The sequence below is a fragment of the Chenopodium album genome, chromosome 23, assembly GCF_948465745.1.
Source record: "Chenopodium album chromosome 23, dcCheAlbu1.1, whole genome shotgun sequence".
Lineage (NCBI taxonomy): Eukaryota > Viridiplantae > Streptophyta > Magnoliopsida > Caryophyllales > Amaranthaceae > Chenopodium > Chenopodium album.
In genome coordinates, this window is record NC_137856.1 from 33,428,402 (window position 1) to 33,450,776 (window position 22,375).

Sequence of the window (22,375 nt, forward strand, 5' to 3'; positions counted from 1 at the left end):
TTGCGATGTGTTTGACATTTTTTTCTCTTTTTTTTGTTCTTTAAGAAAAACACAAATTTTTATTTTTTCTCCAATAAAAACTCTAATCTATTACAGTATTGTGAAGTACTTCACTCTTTAAAATTTTGGATCAACCAATTGGTGAAATGGCAAGTAAGAGGAGCTTCTATTCTATTCAATGTGATCTTATATATTCTCAATTATGCCGTGAGATATGGATATTTACTAACTTCTCTTTTATTTATTTATTTGGTAGATAAGACGAAAGCCCGGTGATGAGCTTAATGTTTAATTCTAAGATTAACTTTATTTGTCGTTTTATATGTAGTAGTATGAAAAGATTTTTTAATTCGTGACCCGAAAATAGATCGATTATTATGTTATTGTGGGAGCTGACCCATTAATCTTATAGATAAACAGGTAATATTTATATAGTGGCTCTTATTGTTAATTTTTAGCAATAATGTTTTTGACATGTCATGTGCTAGCTAGAGAAGGATGTCTAGTCACACTTTAATGTTACGTTACTGTGGAGCAATGCATAAACAAAAGGGCTCAGACACTACCATTGAAGCTACCTCCTTCTTTCTTTCGATCTCCACCCACCTTCCATCGACATCACCATTTCCACCATCATCGTTATCGACACCATCTTCCTCATCACCACCCTCTAGCGACTACACCACGATAACCCTATGAATAAAGGGTTAAATCAAGACCATATCCTCTATTGAACCTATCATTTACCTTGACTCATGAATACGGTGTCAAAAATGGTGGAAATCGGGAGAAGGAAAAGGATGGAGGAAGGAGATGTATCAGTGAGACGTTGATGAAGTAGTTAGACATGACATTAGTTCTATGCAATACGCATATGATCATGCCTAGTAAACATACAATAATATCCATCCTTTAATGAAAAAAATACGGAGTACGTATTATATTTGAAATATGTTTATCATACTGATCAACTTGTATTTCATGCACTACGAGTATATATTTTGCATTGCATAGCACATGCTCTACTCATTACTATCGTGACTTCGTGAATATCGTTACACCCCACATTTACAAACACTTTTTACATGACATGGTATAAACAAAAGTATAAAACGCTTGTACTCTCATTGAACTAAGATAAAGTATACTTTAACGGAAAACCCGCACTTTATATTCAAAAAAAAAAAAAAAAAAAAAACGCGTAAAACGGTGTCGTGTAATAGTAGAGTAGCTTGCTTAATCTATCTCACATGAACAATGTAATAAAACCCACTGGCAGCAGCAACTTCCCAGTTCACACTTCCGTGTGAACCTTACTCTCAAAAACACCAATTTTTTTTTTTTTTTTTTCAAACTTTGCTAATTCACAATTTTTATACTTTCTATTTATTTTAATTTATTGGGAAGAGAAAATTTATTTTCATTCTTTCTCCATTTTTTTTTTTTTTTTTTAATATAATCTGGTTTTTTGGAATTTTTTTTTACAAATCTAAATTTTCCATATTAGCTTTGCTAATTGCAAAATTATTATTACAACTCTTATTGCATTTTTCTTACAATCCATTGTATCTCTTCTTTTGGGTTGAGCAAGAACAGCATGTTTCTGCTATTTTTCGCCATTGATTTGAATTTGAAGCTTCTTTACTAAGATCCCACCAAAGATCTCTTCCTTTATGCTCAAAGTGGTAAGCTTTTTTTATTTTCAATTTTTTTTAATGGATTTTTTAATCCATGTTTTTGTTATGTATAATTTTTTAATCCCTGTTTTTTGTTTTTGTTTTGCTGCTATTGCTCTAGTTTAGCTTTTCCCCCCTTTTTTGTGTTAATGATGACTTGAACTATATTCTTAGTAAAGGGTATTTTTTGGGTTGATTTTTGTATTGATTCTTAAGTTGAAATTTAGGGTTTTTAAGATCTGAATTTTGTTTGGGTTTGATTTGATTTATTTTACTGTCATGATGCAAGTTAGTGATTATAGAGCTTATTAGTATTGTGGGGGTGGTTTAATTTTGATTTAAAGATCTGAGCTTAGTATGAATATGATTAATTTATAGTAGTAATAGTAGTGAAGCTTGAGTTAGTTTAGTTTCTTGTTTAATTTTAGTCAACAGTATTAATAATTATTGACCTGTGTTTAAATCTGGGTGAATTTATGCTGTTGTTTATATTATGGGTTCTGCTGAAACCAAGGATTTTTTAGGAGAATCGGAATTATGTATTTGAATGAATAAATAAAATGTTGAAGTGAGTTCATTTGATTGTTGAATTTGTAGGATTCTGAATAGGTATATGCAAATGGCATCTAGATCTTTTAAGCAAAGTCGTTCGAATCTATCAGGGAGCACTGATGCATCTGAGTTGCAGCAACTCAGGCCTCCTCTTCCTCCAACTGTAAGCTTTGGTCGACGCTCCTCTGGTCGCTATACTAACCGTTCGAGGGATGATCTTGATAGTGAACTTTCGAGTTCAGAATATGCACAGTATACTGTGCAGATACCTCAAACGCCTGATAACCAGCCAATGGACCACACCATTTCACAAAGGGTTGAGGAGCAATATGTTTCCAACTCTCTTTTTACTGGAGGGTTTAATAGTGTTACAAGAGCTCATCTCATGGACAAGGTTTTCGATTCTGAAGCTAGCCATCCACAGATGGCTGGTGCCAAAGGATCCTCTTGTGCGATCCCTGGATGCGATGGGAATGTGATGAGTGACGAGAGGGGTGAGGATATTCTTCCTTGTGAATGTGATTTCAAGATTTGTCGTGACTGCTACATTGATGCAGTCAAGTCTGGAAACTCATTGTGTCCTGGTTGTAAGGAACCTTACAAGAATACTGAGTTGGATGAAGCGACTGGTGATAGACCGCTCCCACTTCCACCTGCTGGCGGAATGAACAAGATGGAGCGGAGATTGTCATTAATGAAATCGACAAAATCGGTGTTGATGAGAAGTCAGACTGCAGAATTTGATCACAGTCGGTGGTTATTTGAAACAAAGGGAACGTATGGTTATGGAAATGCTATTTGGCCAAAAGAGGGAGTACCTAATGATGGTAATGGAGATGATGGGGAGGTGCACGATCCTCAGGAATTGATGAACAAACCGTGGAGGCCACTTACTCGGAAAGTGAAGATTCCTGCTGCTGTTCTCAGTCCTTATCGGTAATGTTTCTGTTATGTTAACGTCTGCTAGTTGTTTCTTCTATAATCGTTTCTACATTGTTTATTCAGCAGTATTAATTTTTTGCTTGTAAACTACTATAGGTTGCTCATTTTTGTGCGAATGGTTGTTCTCGGCTTCTTCCTTGCATGGAGAGTCAAACATAAAAATGAGGATGCATTATGGTTGTGGGGCATGTCTGTGGTTTGTGAGATTTGGTTTGCCTTCTCTTGGCTTCTTGATCAGATGCCGAAACTCTGCCCCATTAATCGTGCTACAGATCTTAATGTTCTGAAAGAGAAGTTTGAGACACCTAGTTCTAACAATCCAACTGGAAGATCTGATCTCCCTGGAATAGATATTTTTGTGTCTACTGCAGATCCAGAGAAAGAGCCTCCTCTTGTCACTGCCAACACTATACTGTCTATCCTAGCTGCTGATTATCCTGTCGAAAAGCTGTCTTGCTATGTTTCTGATGATGGTGGTGCCCTTCTTACCTTTGAGGCCATGGCTGAAGCTGCAAGCTTTGCCCATATGTGGGTCCCTTTCTGCCGTAAACATAATATTGAGCCAAGGAATCCTGATTCTTACTTTAATCTGAAGAGGGATCCATACAAGAATAAAGTTCGCCCAGACTTTGTTAAAGACCGTAGGCGTGTAAAGCGAGAATATGATGAATTCAAGGTCCGGATCAATGGTTTGCCCGAGTCTATTCGACGGCGATCTGATGCTTACCATGCCAGGGAAGAAATCAAAGCCCTTAAACTTCAGAGACAAAATCCAACCGATGAACCGTTCGAGGTTGTGAAAATTCCGAAAGCTACTTGGATGGCTGATGGAACTCACTGGCCTGGTACTTGGAATCATCCTGCTCCTGAACACTCAAAGGGAGATCATGCAGGAATCATACAGGTAACATTTGATAACTCTTCATTTCATGACCAATGATGATTGATGTCATTGAACACTAAACCAATACATCTACTGAAAGATCTAGTGCCATAAACTGTAGAAAACTGGTTAGAATCATCACTACATGACTACAGTAATCATATCTCTTGATCAACCCCTGGTTCTACGTATAATTTGCTACGTATTTTGGTGGAGGGTCATGAGGACATAATTTATTTGATGAGATGATTATAAAAGAGATTCTGTAGGGGGTAAACCATGTGGGGTAAATGTTTTCAAACTTTACATGTGGCATTTTGTACATTCGGAAAATTTGTCAAATGGATTTGAAAATCATGCATTGATTAGTAGTGTAAATGCTGACCACAAGCATCTTTCCTTGTTAAATTGAGGGACTCTATCCTTTCGTATATCATCTTAGGGACATACTATGTTTGGGTCTAGAATTGTGTATTGTTGTGCTGTGGTGAAAGGCCAAAGTATACATAGTTCAAACTGAGCACTTGGAGTAGGTAGTCTGATGGTAATTTAGTGATTGTTAAAGCCTTAAGTAGATTAATGCTTTTATGATCAGATGTGCTGATATGGCCTTTTGTAAGTGATGCAGGTTATGCTCAAGCCTCCTAGTGAAGAACCACTTTTAGGTGTTCCTGATGATTCCAAGCTTCTTGACCTCACAGAAGTTGACATCCGCCTTCCCCTGCTGGTTTATGTGTCACGTGAGAAGCGCCCTGGCTATGATCACAACAAAAAGGCTGGAGCCATGAATGCATTGGTGAGAGCATCTGCAATCATGTCTAATGGTCCCTTCATTCTCAACCTGGATTGTGACCATTATATTTACTACGCCCAAGCAATGAGAGAAGGCATGTGTTTCATGATGGACCGTGGTGGGGATCGCATATGTTATGTGCAGTTCCCTCAAAGGTTTGAGGGTATTGACCCCTCTGATCGGTATGCCAACAATAACACTGTTTTCTTCGATGTTAATATGCGAGCCCTTGATGGGCTTCAAGGCCCAGTTTATGTCGGAACTGGTTGTCTGTTCCGAAGAATGGCCCTTTATGGCTTTGATCCACCTCGTGCAAAAGACCGTGCTCCAAGTGTCTGGGATTGTTGCTTTCGACGTAGCAAAAAGCGTGCAGCAGCCGAAGAGAACCGAGCTCTGAGAATGGGTGACGACTCTGATGATGAAGAAATGCCTCTTGCCACATTTCCTAAGAAATTCGGCAACTCTAGGTTCCTCATTGATTCAATCCCTGTGGCAGAGTACCAAGGCCGTCCGCTGGCTGATCACCCTGCAGTCAAGAATGGAAGGCCACCTGGTGCTCTCACAATTGGTCGAGAGTTGCTTGATGCAACGACTGTTGCCGAGGCAATCAATTCCATCTCTTGCTGGTATGAGGATAAGACAGAATGGGGGCAACGTGTGGGTTGGATCTATGGTTCAGTTACAGAGGATGTGGTCACTGGTTATAGGATGCACAACAGAGGTTGGAAGTCTGTGTACTGCGTCACTAAACGGGATGCTTTCCGAGGGACTGCTCCAATCAATCTAACTGATCGTCTCCATCAAGTTCTTCGGTGGGCCACTGGCTCAGTTGAAATCTTCTTCTCCCGCAATAATGCCCTTCTTGCCAGCCCAAAAATGAAAATATTGCAAAGGATTGCATACCTTAATGTGGGTATCTATCCTTTCACCTCTATTTTCCTAATTGTATACTGCTTCCTACCTGCACTCTCGCTCTTCTCCGGCCAGTTCATCGTACAAACCCTGAATGTCACTTTCCTCACCTATCTACTGATCATTACAATAACACTCTGTCTGCTTGCTATTCTTGAGATCAAATGGTCTGGCATTCAACTGGAAGAATGGTGGCGAAATGAGCAGTTTTGGTTGATTGGAGGGACAAGTGCACATCTTGCAGCAGTGCTCCAAGGCTTGCTGAAAGTGGTGGCAGGAATTGAAATCTCTTTTACCTTGACCTCTAAATCTTCCGGTGATGAGAACGATGATGAATTTGCTGATCTTTACATTGTGAAATGGACATCTTTGATGATTCCACCTATTCTGATCATGATGCTCAATTTGATAGCAATAGCAGTTGGGTTTAGCCGTACAATCTACAGTACAATACCCCAGTGGAGTAAGCTGATAGGTGGGGTTTTCTTCAGTTTTTGGGTGTTGGCACATCTGTACCCCTTTGCTAAAGGTCTGATGGGAAGAAGAGGGAGGACACCTACAATTGTTTTCGTATGGTCGGGACTACTTGCTATTACGATTTCCCTTCTCTGGGTGGCTATTAAACCTCCATCAGATACTGACCAAATCGGAGGCTCATTTCAGTTCCCTTAGAAGGTAAAAATTTCGGTTAGATGAAATCTCTTTCTTGCATATTCTTTATACACTGCTGTATGAGTTAATTGCTCATGCGAGTCATAGCATTCAGCAATGTTAGTAAGGCTCCTAATGAGTCCAGGAGCTAGAGTGGGAGAATATGCTACCCCCCCTCCCCAATATTCTTTCATTTTTGTATGATTCAGTAAAAACATTTTTCAGAAAGATATTATTGTGAAGTAACGTCTTCAGTCTTTCAGATTGTGCCATTGTTTGCAATGATTTTATTGCGTAATTTTCAGGCAAATTGATGTAGGTTCTTGTCTAAACAACAATCACAAAAGCATGGTAATTTTTAACTAGGGTAAAAATGAAATAAGAGTAGGTGACATGTTGTCCAACCTTCCTGTAACTACAACTATGTTCTCATCCAAATTTGAGATGTAAAACTCATGAATGATAAGTTTATGATTGCTAAATATCGAAAACGCAGAAACTGTGAACTTTCAGTTGTTGAACCAGCATTGTTGCATGTCTTAAGCTATATAATTTGATTTTCATTTTCAGTTAAGATCTAGTATCCTATTTTAAGCACTTCCTCCCAGCATATAACCTCCTTTATTCTTAACAAACACAGATCACTGCTACCTATGGCCATATACACTGCCCTTTCACTCTTTGCAATGGCGCTGATGCCTTCGGCTATTGCTAAAGATGTCCCCTTAACAAATCAAACCCTTAACACTGCTATTGATGAAATGCAAAGAGCTAACTACTTTGCATTTGTCATGCTTTTAAATATGGTTTCGACAGACAAGATCCCAAGCAACGTTACCTTCTTGATGCCCAACAACCGGTTATTAGCAAAAGCTGTGATACCTGAAAATGATGTGCTTGACTTCTTGCTCAGGCACTCGATACCAGCCACTCTGAGGTTCGACTACTTGATCCGCTTCCCAACAGGGTCGATGCTTCCTTCATCAGAGCCCGAGTTTATGCTTAAAGTCTCGAATAATGGACGAAAAAGCTTCTTCCTTAACAATGTCAAGATAATCAGCCCTGACATCTGTGTTGCTGGGTCTTCAATCAGGTGTCATGGAATAGATGGGGTGTTGCAGGATATCAGCAAAACACCGCCACTGCCTAATTCTTCCTCTCCACCCTCGCCAGTGGCTCCCCCTCCCTCCCTTTCACTTCCGACAGGTTTCAATGGTTTAGATATGGCTCCTGCAGCCACCCCACAACCCGCCGGCTCAAGTTCCATCCCACACAAATCTGGATCTTCCCGTTTGGATTCCGGCCCGTGTCTAATTGGGTATTTGTCAAGTTGGGTTCTGATGTCAATAGTATGGTGGAATCTTTTATAAACTATTTAGGTGGTTTAAATTTAGCTATTGTAGGATTATTTCATATGATGATTAACTTGTCAACATTATGTTGCTGTTAAGAAGCTATTTTCTTTCTATAATTTCCCAATATTTTGGGTTTTAACAATTGCGTTATAATTTGCAAGATAATCAATATGATGTGTACCATTTGTCATTTAGCCATTTCTAATCATACCATTGCATATGCTATTCAACCCTTATAATTCAAGGTTCAATAATGCTTGAATTTGATGGCTTGCAATTTTGGGAAATGAAAACGTGCTAAAAAATAATTGCATGTTTGAAAATAAACTAAGCAATGAAAATAATTTAAAATATATCAACGCAAGCAATTACATGAAAATTAATTTTGGAAATATTTGTTCTGCCTAAGCGTGTGTTGTGTATGTCAAGGCCGATATACGTCGAAAACACACCCTACCGGGCTGGGCTACCGGCTAGGTGGCTACCACCGTAGATTGGTAGCTTACCATAAAATTTGTGATTCTGTTTATTTATTTATTTTTTTTTTTTTTTTTTTTTTGTGATTCTGTTTGTTGTGTTTACTTATGTAGTTGAATGGTTAGCTTCACCTAGTGTTCTTTCCCAAAAAAAAAACCTTGAAAGACCATTGTTATCAAAATTGAATCACTGACATTATAATTTATAGTTATTGAAAGAAAAACTTGAAAGTGACATGAGACTAACCCAACCAAGTGGATCATTTAATATATCTATGAACCAACTAGATTGTGAAAATGAAAATATAACAATAATAACACTAATATACTTTGTATAAAGCTCTAAGGGCCACTAATTAGGAGTTAAAATTGCAAACAATAAATAAAATAAAACTTTTGTCAAACTGATTATGCACAATTTTGCCTTGTGTAATTTTTGATGAATTATTCTTAATATAAATACAAATTACCGATTTAATTAAAAAGGTATTAAATACTTATTTGTAATCCTAAAGACTACATGCATATATCATTGAATAATAATTAGAACAATGACAAAAAGAATAATAACAATAACAATGATAGTAACGATAGATTTTGAACTAATTTAAAATTCATATATGAAATTATTATTGCCGGATGTGATGAACAATCATATCAAGTATCAACTAGTACCCTAAAAAGCCTCATTAATTTTGACAACAGCAGACACTAGTTCTACCAGGAGCAACATGTTGGCATCTTCGGAGCTGCTACGATTATTTCTGTAACACGAAATAAGCAAATATGATTATATGATATATATCGATTGCAGATCACCACTCTTATTCGATATGTTACGTACGTTGAGCCATGAGGCTTGTGGCACTAGCTAGCGGGTTTGTGTTGAGTCTTGGGTTGAGCCACTTCTACATATTATCTCTGTCACATATTATGTGCAACTTTTAGGAAATATTTGTGAAATACTCGGTATAAAACATTTCAAAGTTGCACGTAATATGTAACTGATGTAGTATTAGTGTTATATATTACGGAGTACTCTATTAGGTAAGCATATAAGGACATTGGCATAATTCATTATTGAACGCACATGTAATTGACCAAGTTTTGTTTGTCTTTATATATCGAAATTGAAAATAAAGGTTACATGTGGTTCATATTTAACATAAAAATAAAAGATCAAGTTCGAACCTCTCTTTCAATCAACTAATCACCAAACACAGATATTACGTAGTAGGATTTAAAATTTTAAAGCCATCACAATCATCTTTTTTTTGGACTATTTACAGCAAAATGCTAAAGTTTAAATAATTATAAAGACTTACAATTATTATAAAAACCTGCATCAAATAAAAATTATTATAAAAACCTAAAATGGTAAACTTAATGCACTTTTAATCAATACTAAAATGACCTAGATAGTAGTATCAATAGATCCAGATTCCATAATACAACGAAGTAAAATCCAAGCAACCACCACAAAAAAATTCTTAAAAATTACCCAAAGAATTTACAAAAAACAAACATACCCTTGAAAGATCTTAATGCTTTTGGATTACTCTTCTTTACAACTATCTTCCAAGATTTAACAACTTTAAATCTATGTTATATTTTGATTTCTGAAAGAGAGATCATACTATGTCAAATGTATTGACTGTTATTATTGGACATAGTCCGATCCATTCTATTATGCATTGGGATAATTTGGCTATTAACGAGTATTGTTAGGTGAGCCAGACTTACAATAACTAGACGTACACATAATTATGTAACGAATCATTTCATGTAAATAAAAAATTAAAAATTAGCATGTGGCATGTTTTATATGTAATATAAGACCGTAAGTAGTTACCGGAATTGACCGAAAAGACTACGAAAGCAACCGCAAAAATGAAAAATATATGAACCTTAGCAGATGCCATTTCTCTTCTTGCTGATAATGTTACGGTTTTACAATTTACAAGTCCTCAATTTTATACTTTTATGGAGTATATATTGTGACATTATGTTTATTATACGTAGTCCATAATTAAGTTGTTCATGTATATATTTTCCCTTAATATAAAGATTTCAATCATAGTTTTATGTAAGAATTCATAATTCATAGGAAGAAAAGAAATTGACCTAACTTATATTAATTGTATAGAGCAAGGGTATCTAATAAATTATACAGTACGTAATATTAATCAATGAATTATTTTGTTCATTATTTCTTATACTGTACGAGATACTTTTTATATAAAAATCCAATCCGAAAATGACAGAAAAAGAAAAATTGTCATAAAAAAAAATAGGATAGAATTTGTTCAATTGATAGGTGCATTCATGCACGTTATTGATGATTTGATGTACAATGACTCTACAAGAGAGGGAGGTAGTGTTCCTCGTCAATTAATTATTAATTATGTCTTGCTTTTTCATGCCGTAGCAATAATTAATCTAATGCACACCCAAATACGTGGTAAAGACCTCGAATACCCTAAATAACGTTCGTTCAAGTTCTTCCTACTCGTTTCTTCAAAAAAATAAAAAATAAAAAATCCTGCTCGTATAGTAATTGGTTTGTCTATTACTCGTACAAAGGATTTGTATAGTCGTCTAAGGAACTGTTCTGATTTACTGAAGTGAGCTGAGCTGAAATGAACTGAAAATTTTATGAGAGGAGGAAATTAAGAATTGAACTTAAACTGAAGAGAACAAGCCCTAAATCGATTTAATTAGACATTATGTTCTCTTACGTTGAAATTCAGTTCAGTTCAGCTCAGCTCCTAATTTCCATCTCTTATAAAATATTCAGTTCGGTTCAGTCAGCTCAGTTCAGTTCAGGTCCTAATTTCCTTCTCTTATAAAATATTCAGTTCAGTTCAGTTCAACTCAGTTCAGTTCAATTCAGCTGAGTTCAGTCAATAAGAACAGGCCCTTAGAGTGGTTTGTGTAGTGATGGAGCACTGCAAACACTTAAACAATAATCCCAATATTGTGACTAAAACAAGGTAATAAATACAAAGGTGTATAATACTACTATAAGCTTTTTTTATAAAAAAAAATAAAAAAAAATAAAATAAAACAAAAAAGCCAAAAGATTGATTTTGTACACCCAAAGTACTACGTACTCCGTACTACTCCATATTAAATTATTAATTAAATTTATTACAAGTATGATATAATTGGTTATTTTGTCTTCAAATAAAGTATTTTTACAATATTTCTAAAACAGTGTACTGTATAGTTCGTATTATTTTGTTATACATATTAAGAATATTTTATACGAGGTAAACGGAAGCACATAACATGAAAGAAAGTAACTGTAAGCAATAGTAGGAATTTATTAATCTATTTTTATTTCTTCCATTTCTAAATTGTATTCCTACTTCTAACATTTATTTATCACAAAATAGAGAGAAATAGGAACGTAATTTAAGGACAGAGAAAGTATTAATTTGAAAGTATAGCAGGAAATTTTTGAAAAACTCAATAAGTCCAGTCGTTTATATTTTTCGAGTGGAGAACTGGAGTGTGGACTGTGGAGGATCATAATATCTCTACTTTGACTACGTTGTCTTCTCTTTTTTATAGCCCTCTAAATTGACTATGACTCCTATAAATTACTGTAAAAGTCTTGTAAAAATTGGCATAATTTGATTTTTTTTATTATTTATATATATACTTACTTTGACAATATTATTTTTGGAATATTTAAATTATAAAATGTTGTTCAATTAGTCTATCTGGTATAAAAAAATACACCCGGTTTTCAGTAATTTACTGTATATCGGGTTCACTTTTGTTAAATTTAGTGTCACTTTTGTCAAATTTAGTGTCACTTTTGTCAATTTATCAATGAAGCATAAATAACTCTTATATATGTCAGAGTAACTTTTGTACGTTTTAGTGTAACTTTTGCGCATTTTATTGTCACTTTATAACGGATGTTCAGTAATTTATTGAACATCCGTTTTATTTAAAAGTTTGTGAAAAAAATAAATGATAGAATTTGTTCAATTGATAGGTTCACTTGAATTGATACTTAGTTTTTTTTTTTTTTTTTTTTTTTTTTTTTTTTTTTTTTGACAAATTGGTTTATATTTTAGCCCTTATATTAAGAAATAAAGATGAATCTTGATTATCAAGAAATATCACTTCATCTATTTTACGATTCATTGGCATTTTATACATTTTTATCAGATGCTTATCGAATAATTGTGATTAAACCTCAACTCACATTTTTTCGATTTATATTTCCATTTCCAAAAGATGCGTACCAAAGATTATTTTTATTTTTATTTTTGTCTTAGAACACATTTGATCTGAAATTAGTTAGATTTTCTTATTCATCCATTCAAATTTAATTAAAAAAATACAATGAGAGTACCATTTCTTCTACCGAAGCAGCTTAATCATTGAGCAAAAATTTGTTTTCTTCTATTGATTGATGATGACGTTACGCATATAAAAGTGGTCATGAATTGCACATCATAAATATATTGTTAATTGATAATAAGTCAATAAATTACAATTATTTTTCTTCTTTAAGTTAAGAAGAGTTAAGACAAGTTACTTGGTAACTTCGTAATAATATATTAGCCATACCTTCCAAAAGATAGTCTAAGAACATATTGTACTGTAATCCCTAAATACATATGCATTTTGAATTTTGTGATTTGTCAAAATTGTGAGCAAATCCTATGAATTGATAGCCTTTTTTTTTTTTTTTTTTTCGGCCATAACTACCTATATGTATGCAATATGTAATTTTAGTACTCTCGCTAATTATCACACCATCAATTAAGGGCATGTTCACATTTACTGAATTGAGCTGAATTGAACTGAACTGAACTGAGATGAAATGAATATTCTATGAGAAAGGGAAATTAGGAGCTGAACTGAACTGATTGGAACTGAACTAAACTGAACTGAACTGATTGGAGCTGAACTGAACTGAAATCAAGCTGAAGTGAACAGGCCCTAATTGTGTGTTTGAATTGATCAAAATGGAAGATGAGATAGAAGATCGAGGGACCATTTTATTATACAAAGTACGTAAATAAAAAAAAAATAAAAAATTAAAAATGACAAAAGCATTTTATTTGTGTCTTGTCCGGTCGAAGTGGGCGAACGAAGTTGCCTTATCAATCGACCACAAGTTAGGATCGGATTTCATCAAGTATATGTATACCTCAATTTTATGATATGTTATTACACTCCTGATCGGGTGAGCTTGATTAGCTATTTGCCAAGTTTTGTCATGCTATCAATCAGGCAAGCTGAAAGGAGTTCAATCAAAAGGGTTTTAGGTTTCACTCTTTCAGCATTAAGTGTTGATAACAAACTAGTAATAAGGAAAACGTTTGTTACATCACGATTAGAAATATCTGGTCTCTCTTGGAGTCTTGTTCCTTAACCTCCATTTTGTTCTAACATATTGTAATTATATATCAAGGATGTTGATGCATCTTATACTACGCATAAGAATATTGTTATTTAATACGAGTATTATTTAATTACTTTGTATGAATAATTGGACTTATAAAATAAACTAATTTATAACTTGTTTTCAAATCAACACAAACTAAAATTAAAATAAAATATCAATCTAGTCTTAATTAAAATGCCATGGTCGTTATTGGCCAGAATTTATTTACTGATGCACTAATAAGCCGTCAAATTATATATGCTTTAATGGAGTAGTATATGAGTCAAGTCAAAAGTGCCCAAGAAGAAAAATTCCGCCAATTTTTTTTGAAGTAAAATAAGTCTAGTCCTCTCTTCTCCATATTTCTTTGTATACAATTAACCTAGTAGCAGTGTCTTCCTAGGAAAAAAATAGTAGATGTCAAAAACAAAATAAAATAAAATTAGATTAAAAACAAACACTAGTAGGGTGACTTTTACTTCTAATTATCGAAATGTATTATTTGTAAAAGACAGAAAGAAAGAAAAAAAAAACCAATAAATTAAAGTAAAAGTAAACTCTGTAAGCAAATATTATTCGTAATTCCATTCAATTTTTGCATATTTTTAAACACAACATTTTACTAAATATCCGCATTATAATAACATGTATTATAAAAAGTGGTACACAATGAAACAAATAACATTAGATTTCACGTGATTACATATTTTTCTTATACATTTATCGAGAGAGTAAAGATTAGGGTCTGTTCACATTTGCTGAACTGAACTGATTGGAGCTGAATTGAATTGAACTGAATAGAGCTAAAATGAATATTTTATAAGAGAAGGAAATTAGGAGCTGAACTGAATTGTAATGAATTGATTAGAGCTGAACTGAACTGAAATTAAGCTGAAGTGAACATGTCCTTATATAATTGTATATTAATTTAAAGGATTTATATAGGAATATTAATTAAAAATAGTGGGAGTAAATTTTTAATTAAGGTAAATAAGTATATCAGAATCATTTGTTAAAAAAAAAAAAAAAAAAAAAAAAGAACAAATGGAACATATCATTGCAATTTGCACATACAAGAAAGGCCTCTAAGAGACATGATTGTCAACGTTCCACAATAACGATTCTCCTGCCCTTGCGATGGCTCCGCCTCTAGCTTGAGTGCTTGACCATATGTTTAGGAAAATAATTGTCTATTTGTTGATATGAATAAAATGATGATCTATCATCTATGTTGTATTAGCGAGCGTTATCTCATAAAAAATCTTTAAAAATTGATATTTAGAAAATTCATTTCAAACTAAATCTAAGCAATAGTTTTGATGATGTTTATAAGAGTAAATTTTTGTACTAAAAAAAGCTTATAAAAAATATACTCTAAAGAAGCAGAAATAATACATCAGTTACAGTTAACTTTTCTAGTCGGAGTTAAATTTAAGCCGCGTACTATATGAGCTATGAAGTACTATGCCCATTAGTGCTCCTAACACATATAAATGCGTGCACTAGACATTTCTAGGTATATGCATGCAAAATCCAAATGCACCCGAATTTATCTATCAATGCGCATACTCATAAATGTAATCAAGTAATTGAATTGGGATTGAAGACTTTATCTAAGAAATCGTGTTCTCTAGATCAAATAATTGAGTTGGGATTGAAATTAAAGCTTCAACAAAATTAATATAGAAAATATTGAAGAGATTGATCACGTTATCAGATCCGAGGAAGAGCACGTAGGTCCTATCTTCACCTCCTAAGATGTTGTCTTGTGTCTATTGTTTTGTACTACTCGTAGTATACTTGTGGCAATGTTATATTAGATCCGATGAAGAAGAGTACTTGTATTAGATTCAGGTGGTACTAAAAAAAAGCTACTCGTACAAAGTATCAGATTTAGTGTACAACTTAGGGTCTGTTCTGATTGACTGAACTGAGCTAAATTGAACTGAACTTATTAGAGTCGAATTGAACTGAACTGAACTGAACTGAATATTTTATGAGAGAGGGAAATTAAAATAAGAACTTAACTTAACTTAACTTATTGGAGCTGAATTGAACTTGAAAATAAGCTGAATAGAACAGACCCTTATTACTATTAGTACAAAACCATAAAATATTTTCACCACAAAAATAAAAATAAAATAAAAAATAAATAAAATACTCGACAATATATGATATATGGGTCAAATTTAGGTTGCTCGGGATCAGGTTGTTCTTAGTAATTTTAAGTAAGGTATATATTAGGTTATTGGGTTGAGTCAAGGAATACCAGCCTTATGATTCATGTATATTATTGCCCCTTCATTAAAGATGTAGATAAGTGAGCAACTTAGCATTTATACGAAGGCCATGTTAATATACTTCCTCTGCTCATTTCTAATAGCAACACATTGACTTTCATGTTTGTAAATAATTACTCCTTTCGTTTGATGTTATGCAACACATTGACTTTCAAAGTTGTGCATTAGCATATGTGCCGGTCATACTGTTGCGATTATTATGAAGCGGAGGGAATATAAAAATTTGATGTTATGCAACTATAAATCGAAACGAATTCAACAAGATTCCACTTGAGACTTGACTAAATTTTGTCATACATATAAATCACCAAAGACAGTAAAATGTAAGCATGTGAATAATACTAAATTACAAACGTTACAACTAAAAACAAACGGAGGAAGCAATAATTGATCAAATGACATACTAACGTGTCTCTCATGCCCGTCATAGGTTAAGACTGAGCATCCGACGATCCGCATATAAACTCGGCCCGTGCCCAGCTGAAGTCACTGAACCACCAAGCACCAGTAATGTGGCAAACATGCAGCATGTTCTTTCAAATTTGTAAAGTAACAAAATTAGGAGTAATACTTGGCGTTTTAGTAAAAGTTTGCTGAATTTCTTGTGCTGTTTTAATCAACTTGGTGCATGAGGTGGGGCTAAATGGGGGTAGGTAGGATAAGAGGTTCATACAAATGGCTAGAAAGAAGTAAGTAAGATTGTAAGGGCCACGTACTTTTTAGGTTTGATGGGATTGGGTTATACACGTAGTCACGTACTTGTTTGATGAAGTATCACAACTAGTCAATTGAAGAGACTATTAAACCACTAACATTTGTAGATTAATCTAACCTTTATCACACCACTTTAGATGATTGGTTAATAGATTCACAAATGACAAATTTAGTAAACAAAATTGATTTTAAGTTATTGCGGATATTAACCTACTCCCCCAGTCACAATTTATTTGCTCCATCTCAATATATGAAAGTTTTGGTCAAACAATGAATGTGACTGGAGGAGTGTCGTAATACTTTAACCAGCTATACTAGTTGACATTATAACATCAGTAGTAAGATTTAGATTTATCTTCAAATTTATTAGTAATTATTATTATTTTTTTCTTGAAACAGGTAAGGTGAAATGCTCAATCGGACCAAGTCTCATTAAACCCGTTTCAGTTTAGCAGACAAGCCATCCTAAAAGTATAAAACTACGCATTACAGCGGAATGTCCTATAATGCAAAATACAAATAATTAAAAACAAAACCAACCTGCAAAATAACATAAATAATTACGATTAGAGACCATAACTGAAATTCAAACACCAATTAAAACAGAAAATTTCACTTGTAATCTTGCTAACTACGTACCCTATTTTATTAAGAAATTGCCCACCTCTTTAGAACCTCAAAAACATTCAGCTACCACAACATTTCCTAACTCTCTGAATTTTCTATTCTCCCACCTAACTCTCTCCCCAATTTCCTACTATTTATTACTACTCTCTTCCCATTCTTTCATCCACCATTCTCCCTTCATTTTCTCTCTCCTAAAATCACAACTTTTTCTCCCAAAATTCACCAAAAAAAACCAAGAATTTCACAAACCCCATTTCCAAAATTCAATCTTGATCACAAAAAATGAGTATGGCAGCAGTTCAATCCAAACCCCTTGACTCAGAAATCCCATCTCTGAAATCACCTCCACCTCCAAAAACAGAGGATCTTAAAACAGAGCATATATTCAAATCAAGATTACCTGATATAAACATCACTAATCATCTTCCTCTTCATGAGTACTTGTTCGAGAAACTTCCCGAGGTTGCTGATAAACCTTGCTTGATCTCCGGCGCCAACGGAAAAATTTACTCATATTCAGAAACCCATCTTCTTTGCCGGAAAACCGCTGCCGGGTTATCGAAATTGGGTGTAAAGAAAGGTGATGTGGTAATGATCCTTCTACAAAACTGCCCTGAATTTGTGTTCAGTTTTTTCGGAGCTTCAATGATCGGAGCTGTTTCGACAACAGCAAATCCATTCTACACTTCCTGTGAGATCTTCAAACAGGTCAAAGTTTCAAAGGCTAAATTGATCATAACCCAATCTCAATTCGTGGATAAATTAAGGGAAAACAATGAGTTTAAAATTGGGGAGGATTTCAAAGTTGTAACTGTTGACACCCCTCCAGAAAACTGCCTCCATTTCTCCGTCTTATCCGAGGCGGATGAAAATGTGAGTATACCTGAAAATGGTTCTGCTTCTGATTTCGATCCTAGCGACCCCGTTGCGCTCCCGTTCTCATCGGGGACAACGGGGTTACCCAAAGGAGTGATCCTAACCCATAAAAGCCTGTCAACCAGCGTTGCGCAACAAGTAGACGGTGAAAATCCTAACATGCATTTAACAGACGAAGATGTGCTTCTTTGTGTACTACCACTGTTTCATATATTTTCACTAAATTCAGTTCTAATGGTTGCATTGAGAGCTGGGAGTGCCATTTTGATCATGCCGAAATTCGACATAAATTCGTTGTTGGGGCTTATTCAGGAGCACCGGGTGTCGGTGGCAATGGTGGTGCCGCCGTTAGTGCTGGCGTTGGCGAAGAATCCGGCCGTCGGAAATTATGATTTGAGCTCAATTAGAATGGTTATGTCTGGTGCTGCTCCTCTAGGAAAAGAACTTGAGGATGCTCTTAGAGAAAGAATTCCTCAAGCAGTTTTGGGACAGGTAACTCTTCTTAATTACTTGTATTAAATTTGATTATATATATATATATTTTTTTCTTTTTTAATTTAATTTTGCTTTTGGTGTTTTTTTGGATTGAATTGAAAGTAGTAACTTATGTGAGATGGTAAAAATGGTAAATACTCTAAATAAGCTTTTAAAATGAGTGCGTCATTATACAACCGTCTGTACATGCTATATTTTTTTCAGGCACAAATTATAATATAGAGTATGATGGATTTGTTATATTATGTGCATGGTATAATCGGTTGTATAATAAGAATTGTATGTGTATAAATAAATTATTAAATTCTTTTTGAAATAAAACTTCCATGTTATTTGGACTTTTGGAGTGACTATTCTTAGGGCCTGTTCTCATTGACTGGAGTGAACTGAATATTTTATAAGAGAAGGAAATTAGGAGCTGAACTGAACTGATCTGAACTGAATTTCAACGTAAGAGAACAGGCCCTTAGTCTATGCATGTTGAAGACCGGTGTTTGCTTTTAGGATAATTCATTGTGAAACTAAATTTATTTTTATTTTTCAAAATTTTGGGGTTATTTCTAACACTTTTTTTTTTTTTTTCTTTTTTTTCTTTTTTTCTGGTGCACTGATTTCTTATCTTGAATTCTTGATTATTTCAACTACATTTTTCCATTTTGTGCTTTTTAATATTTTTTTATTTTATAAATAGAATTATTTAATTTTGTGGGAAAAGTGGGAACACATCACAAACTCCCAATATACTTCGTATATTATGAGTTGGAATTAATGCCTTAATGGTATTCCTGTGTGGGCCGCTAATTTAGATCCATCTCATAGTTGACTGCCTACCAGTCTGTGTTGATGTGCATCAGTGCATGCCTTTGCCTTCCCTAAAGTCTACAAATTTATTTAATTCTTAACATAAATTTGTAACTACCAAGTTAAACATTTAACTAACTTGCCACACTTTTTTTGGGGTTCACAACAACGCATTAATGCAGAATACAGAGTTATAATTAAAAGATTTAAAACTCCTTAAATCTCTTGAAACGTAAAACAGAAGAACTTTTAGAGACATAGGGGGTTACTGTTACTTACTACATTAATCCTAAGTTATTTTTTAAGTATTTGAGCTTGATTGAGGTAATACTACATTTTTTCGATGCTCCCGACGTGTCAATTAGAAAACTAGTTTGTGCACTCGGGAGCAAGGTGTACTTAAATCGTCTGTGTTGGTGTGTGTAAAACATGTGCATGTGTATGATACATCGTGTTATCAATACATGCCTCTTTCATAAACCCTTGCGTGTAACCATTCTATAAGATGTTCAAAGGTGATAACACAAACTATGAAGTATAATAATTTGACAACAATTATATTGGATTTTTGAAGCAAACTACTATTGTATAATTTGTATTCACAATAATTAAAAGATATAATAAAAAACAATGCAACAGATAATTTGAATTTGACAAGTTAAATCAAGTTGCTTGAGGCTAATTAGTCTTGATGAAGTATAGTATATGTAATCAAGTTGGGACATTTCTTGATTTAAAAACTATTGATAATTGTTTGGTTATAATTTCCTTATCATGTTCTTAATCAAAATAATTAGCTTATCTCAAAAAATGGATTACAATCATGCCTACCTTTCCTTATCTTTTCTAGCAATACTGGTACTTTCTCTATATATACTCGTGTTAAAAGAGATAATGGTTGGAATCTAATAGATGTATAAATGTATAATTTTGTTGGCGTTTTTGTGCTTAACTTGTTGGTTGAGTAAAGTTTACGAGCGTGATAATGACTTATGAAGTATATCTTTTAGTATAATGTAAGGTTATGATTTGTCATTTGGTACGGAAATGGTATGAAAAATGAAGTTAATGGCTGATAAATTAGGTAATTTGATTATAGTAGTAGGTAATAGTTGAAAATCATGTAAAAGTTATTGACTTTTAAGGTTTTCTAGCAAAGACTACTATTTAGTGCTTGTTTATGATTGAATGATGTCTTAACCAATAACAACATGGCTTGATATGCAGGGTTATGGAATGACGGAAGCAGGGCCAGTGTTGTCGATGTGCCCAGGATTCGCTAAGGAGCCTCTTCCGACTAAACCAGGCTCGTGTGGCATTGTTGTTAGGAACGCTGAGATGAAGATTGTTGATCCTGACACTGGTGTTTCTGTTGGTTATAATGAGGCCGGAGAGATTTGTATTCGTGGTGAACAAATCATGAAAGGTACATATATACTAAATATATATACGTATGTAATTTTAGTCACGCGTTGTTGGTGGTACGTGTTTTTTAGCTAGGGTGTTGATTCACTATATATAACCGGACATGTCACATTTGTGGTTGAACAGAATACTTGAACGATCCAGCATCAACAGCAGCAACTGTAGACGTCGAAGGTTGGCTGCATACAGGGGACATTGGCTATGTAGATGATGACGATGAAGTATACATTGTTGATCGAGTCAAGGAGATCATCAAATACAAAGGCTTCCAGGCAAGTGTACTTATTATTACTACGAGTATTATTCATCAAGACATTTTATATCATTTATTACAATAAGTACCAATTAATTAACATGATTCTGTGTATGTCAAACATTCAGGTTCCACCAGCAGAACTAGAGGCACTTCTAATAAACCATCCATCAATCGCGGATGCTGCTGTTGTCCCGTAAGTCATATACATCCTTCAAGCCGCCTTATTTTTGGAATAATACTAGATTATGCTAATTAAGAATGATTTTTTAGTCAATAATTCTTGTTCTCGAAATTAATTTCAGGCTAAAGGATGAAGCTGCAGGGGAAGTTCCTATTGCATTTGTTGTTAGATCAACCAATGGACTTGATCTTACAGAAGAATCAGTTAAAGAATATATCGCGAAACAGGTATAAACAAATACTTCGTATTACATTACTCTAATAATTTCCGTATTTATTTACTTAATTATTGTTTCGCTATCCATACGTTTATACTAGCAATATATTGTATATGATTAAGCAAGATTCCATGCACCAACCATGTGATTATACATGCTAATAATGTAATTTTTTTTGTTTTCCTGAAAAATAGGTGGTATTTTACAAGAAGGTTCACAAAGTATACTTCATACATGCCATTCCTAAGTCTGCTGCAGGAAAAATTCTAAGAAAAGAGCTTCGAGCACGCCTTGCCTCGCCTTCCCTCACAGTTTAAACATTTCATTAATAATTAATCATATCGATTGTTAAAAATGTGAATTAATTGTATAATCATAGATGTCGTAAAAGTATACCAGCTGATGTGAATTGTTATGTCGCGGTGTGTGCAATGCTGTGCTTTCTACCAAGATCTATCAACAACAAAAGGCTAAAGAAGAAGAGAAGTTAGCAGTAATTGGGGTTACCATCATCCAGCAATATATGTCCTGTGAAAATTATTATTGTAGGCTTGTAGTTGAATAATTGCCAGTTGTATTTTGTTACCCCATTTAATTTTTTTTTGTCTTCATTTAAAAAAATAAATATTTTAACATATTGATGATTTGGACTCATAGAAAATAATAATTATGATTATTTTTATCGTTGCTTATGGCCACGTATTATTGCAAATAATTTTATTAAGTTATACAGGGGAACAATTGCAAATAATAAGAATATTTAACACTTTTTGTGTCTATTATTAATTATATATTCTTTTTTTTGGTATATTTTTAAGTATATATTCTCA

General features: G+C 34.0%; 2 protein-coding genes across 3 annotated transcripts; both read left to right on the forward strand.

Annotated features, from left to right (window-relative positions):
- Window positions 1-1,182: 1,182 nt before the first annotated feature.
- LOC145608733 (cellulose synthase-like protein D3) lies at window positions 1,183-7,450 on the forward strand. 2 transcript variants are annotated; one of them, XM_081664339.1, is made up of 5 exons: window positions 1,183-1,685; window positions 2,274-3,164; window positions 3,267-4,074; window positions 4,682-6,433; window positions 7,323-7,450. In XM_081664339.1, the coding sequence occupies exons 2-4, from the start codon at window positions 2,290-2,292 to the stop codon at window positions 6,428-6,430; spliced, it is 3,432 nt and encodes a 1,143-aa protein (XP_081520465.1). In that variant the 5' UTR covers window positions 1,183-1,685; window positions 2,274-2,289; the 3' UTR covers window positions 6,431-6,433; window positions 7,323-7,450. The 2 variants fall into 2 exon arrangements, with proteins under 2 accessions (XP_081520465.1, XP_081520464.1); XM_081664338.1 differs by having other exon boundaries at window positions 7,226-7,363.
- A 9,914-nt stretch (window positions 7,451-17,364) lies between these two features.
- LOC145606857 (4-coumarate--CoA ligase 2-like) lies at window positions 17,365-22,311 on the forward strand. The gene is made up of 6 exons (XM_081662699.1): window positions 17,365-18,662; window positions 20,694-20,892; window positions 21,018-21,163; window positions 21,273-21,340; window positions 21,450-21,555; window positions 21,740-22,311. Exons 1-6 carry the CDS (start codon window positions 17,577-17,579, stop codon window positions 21,860-21,862), a joined length of 1,728 nt encoding a protein of 575 aa, XP_081518825.1. The 5' UTR covers window positions 17,365-17,576; the 3' UTR covers window positions 21,863-22,311.
- The last annotated feature ends 64 nt before the right edge of the window (window positions 22,312-22,375 follow it).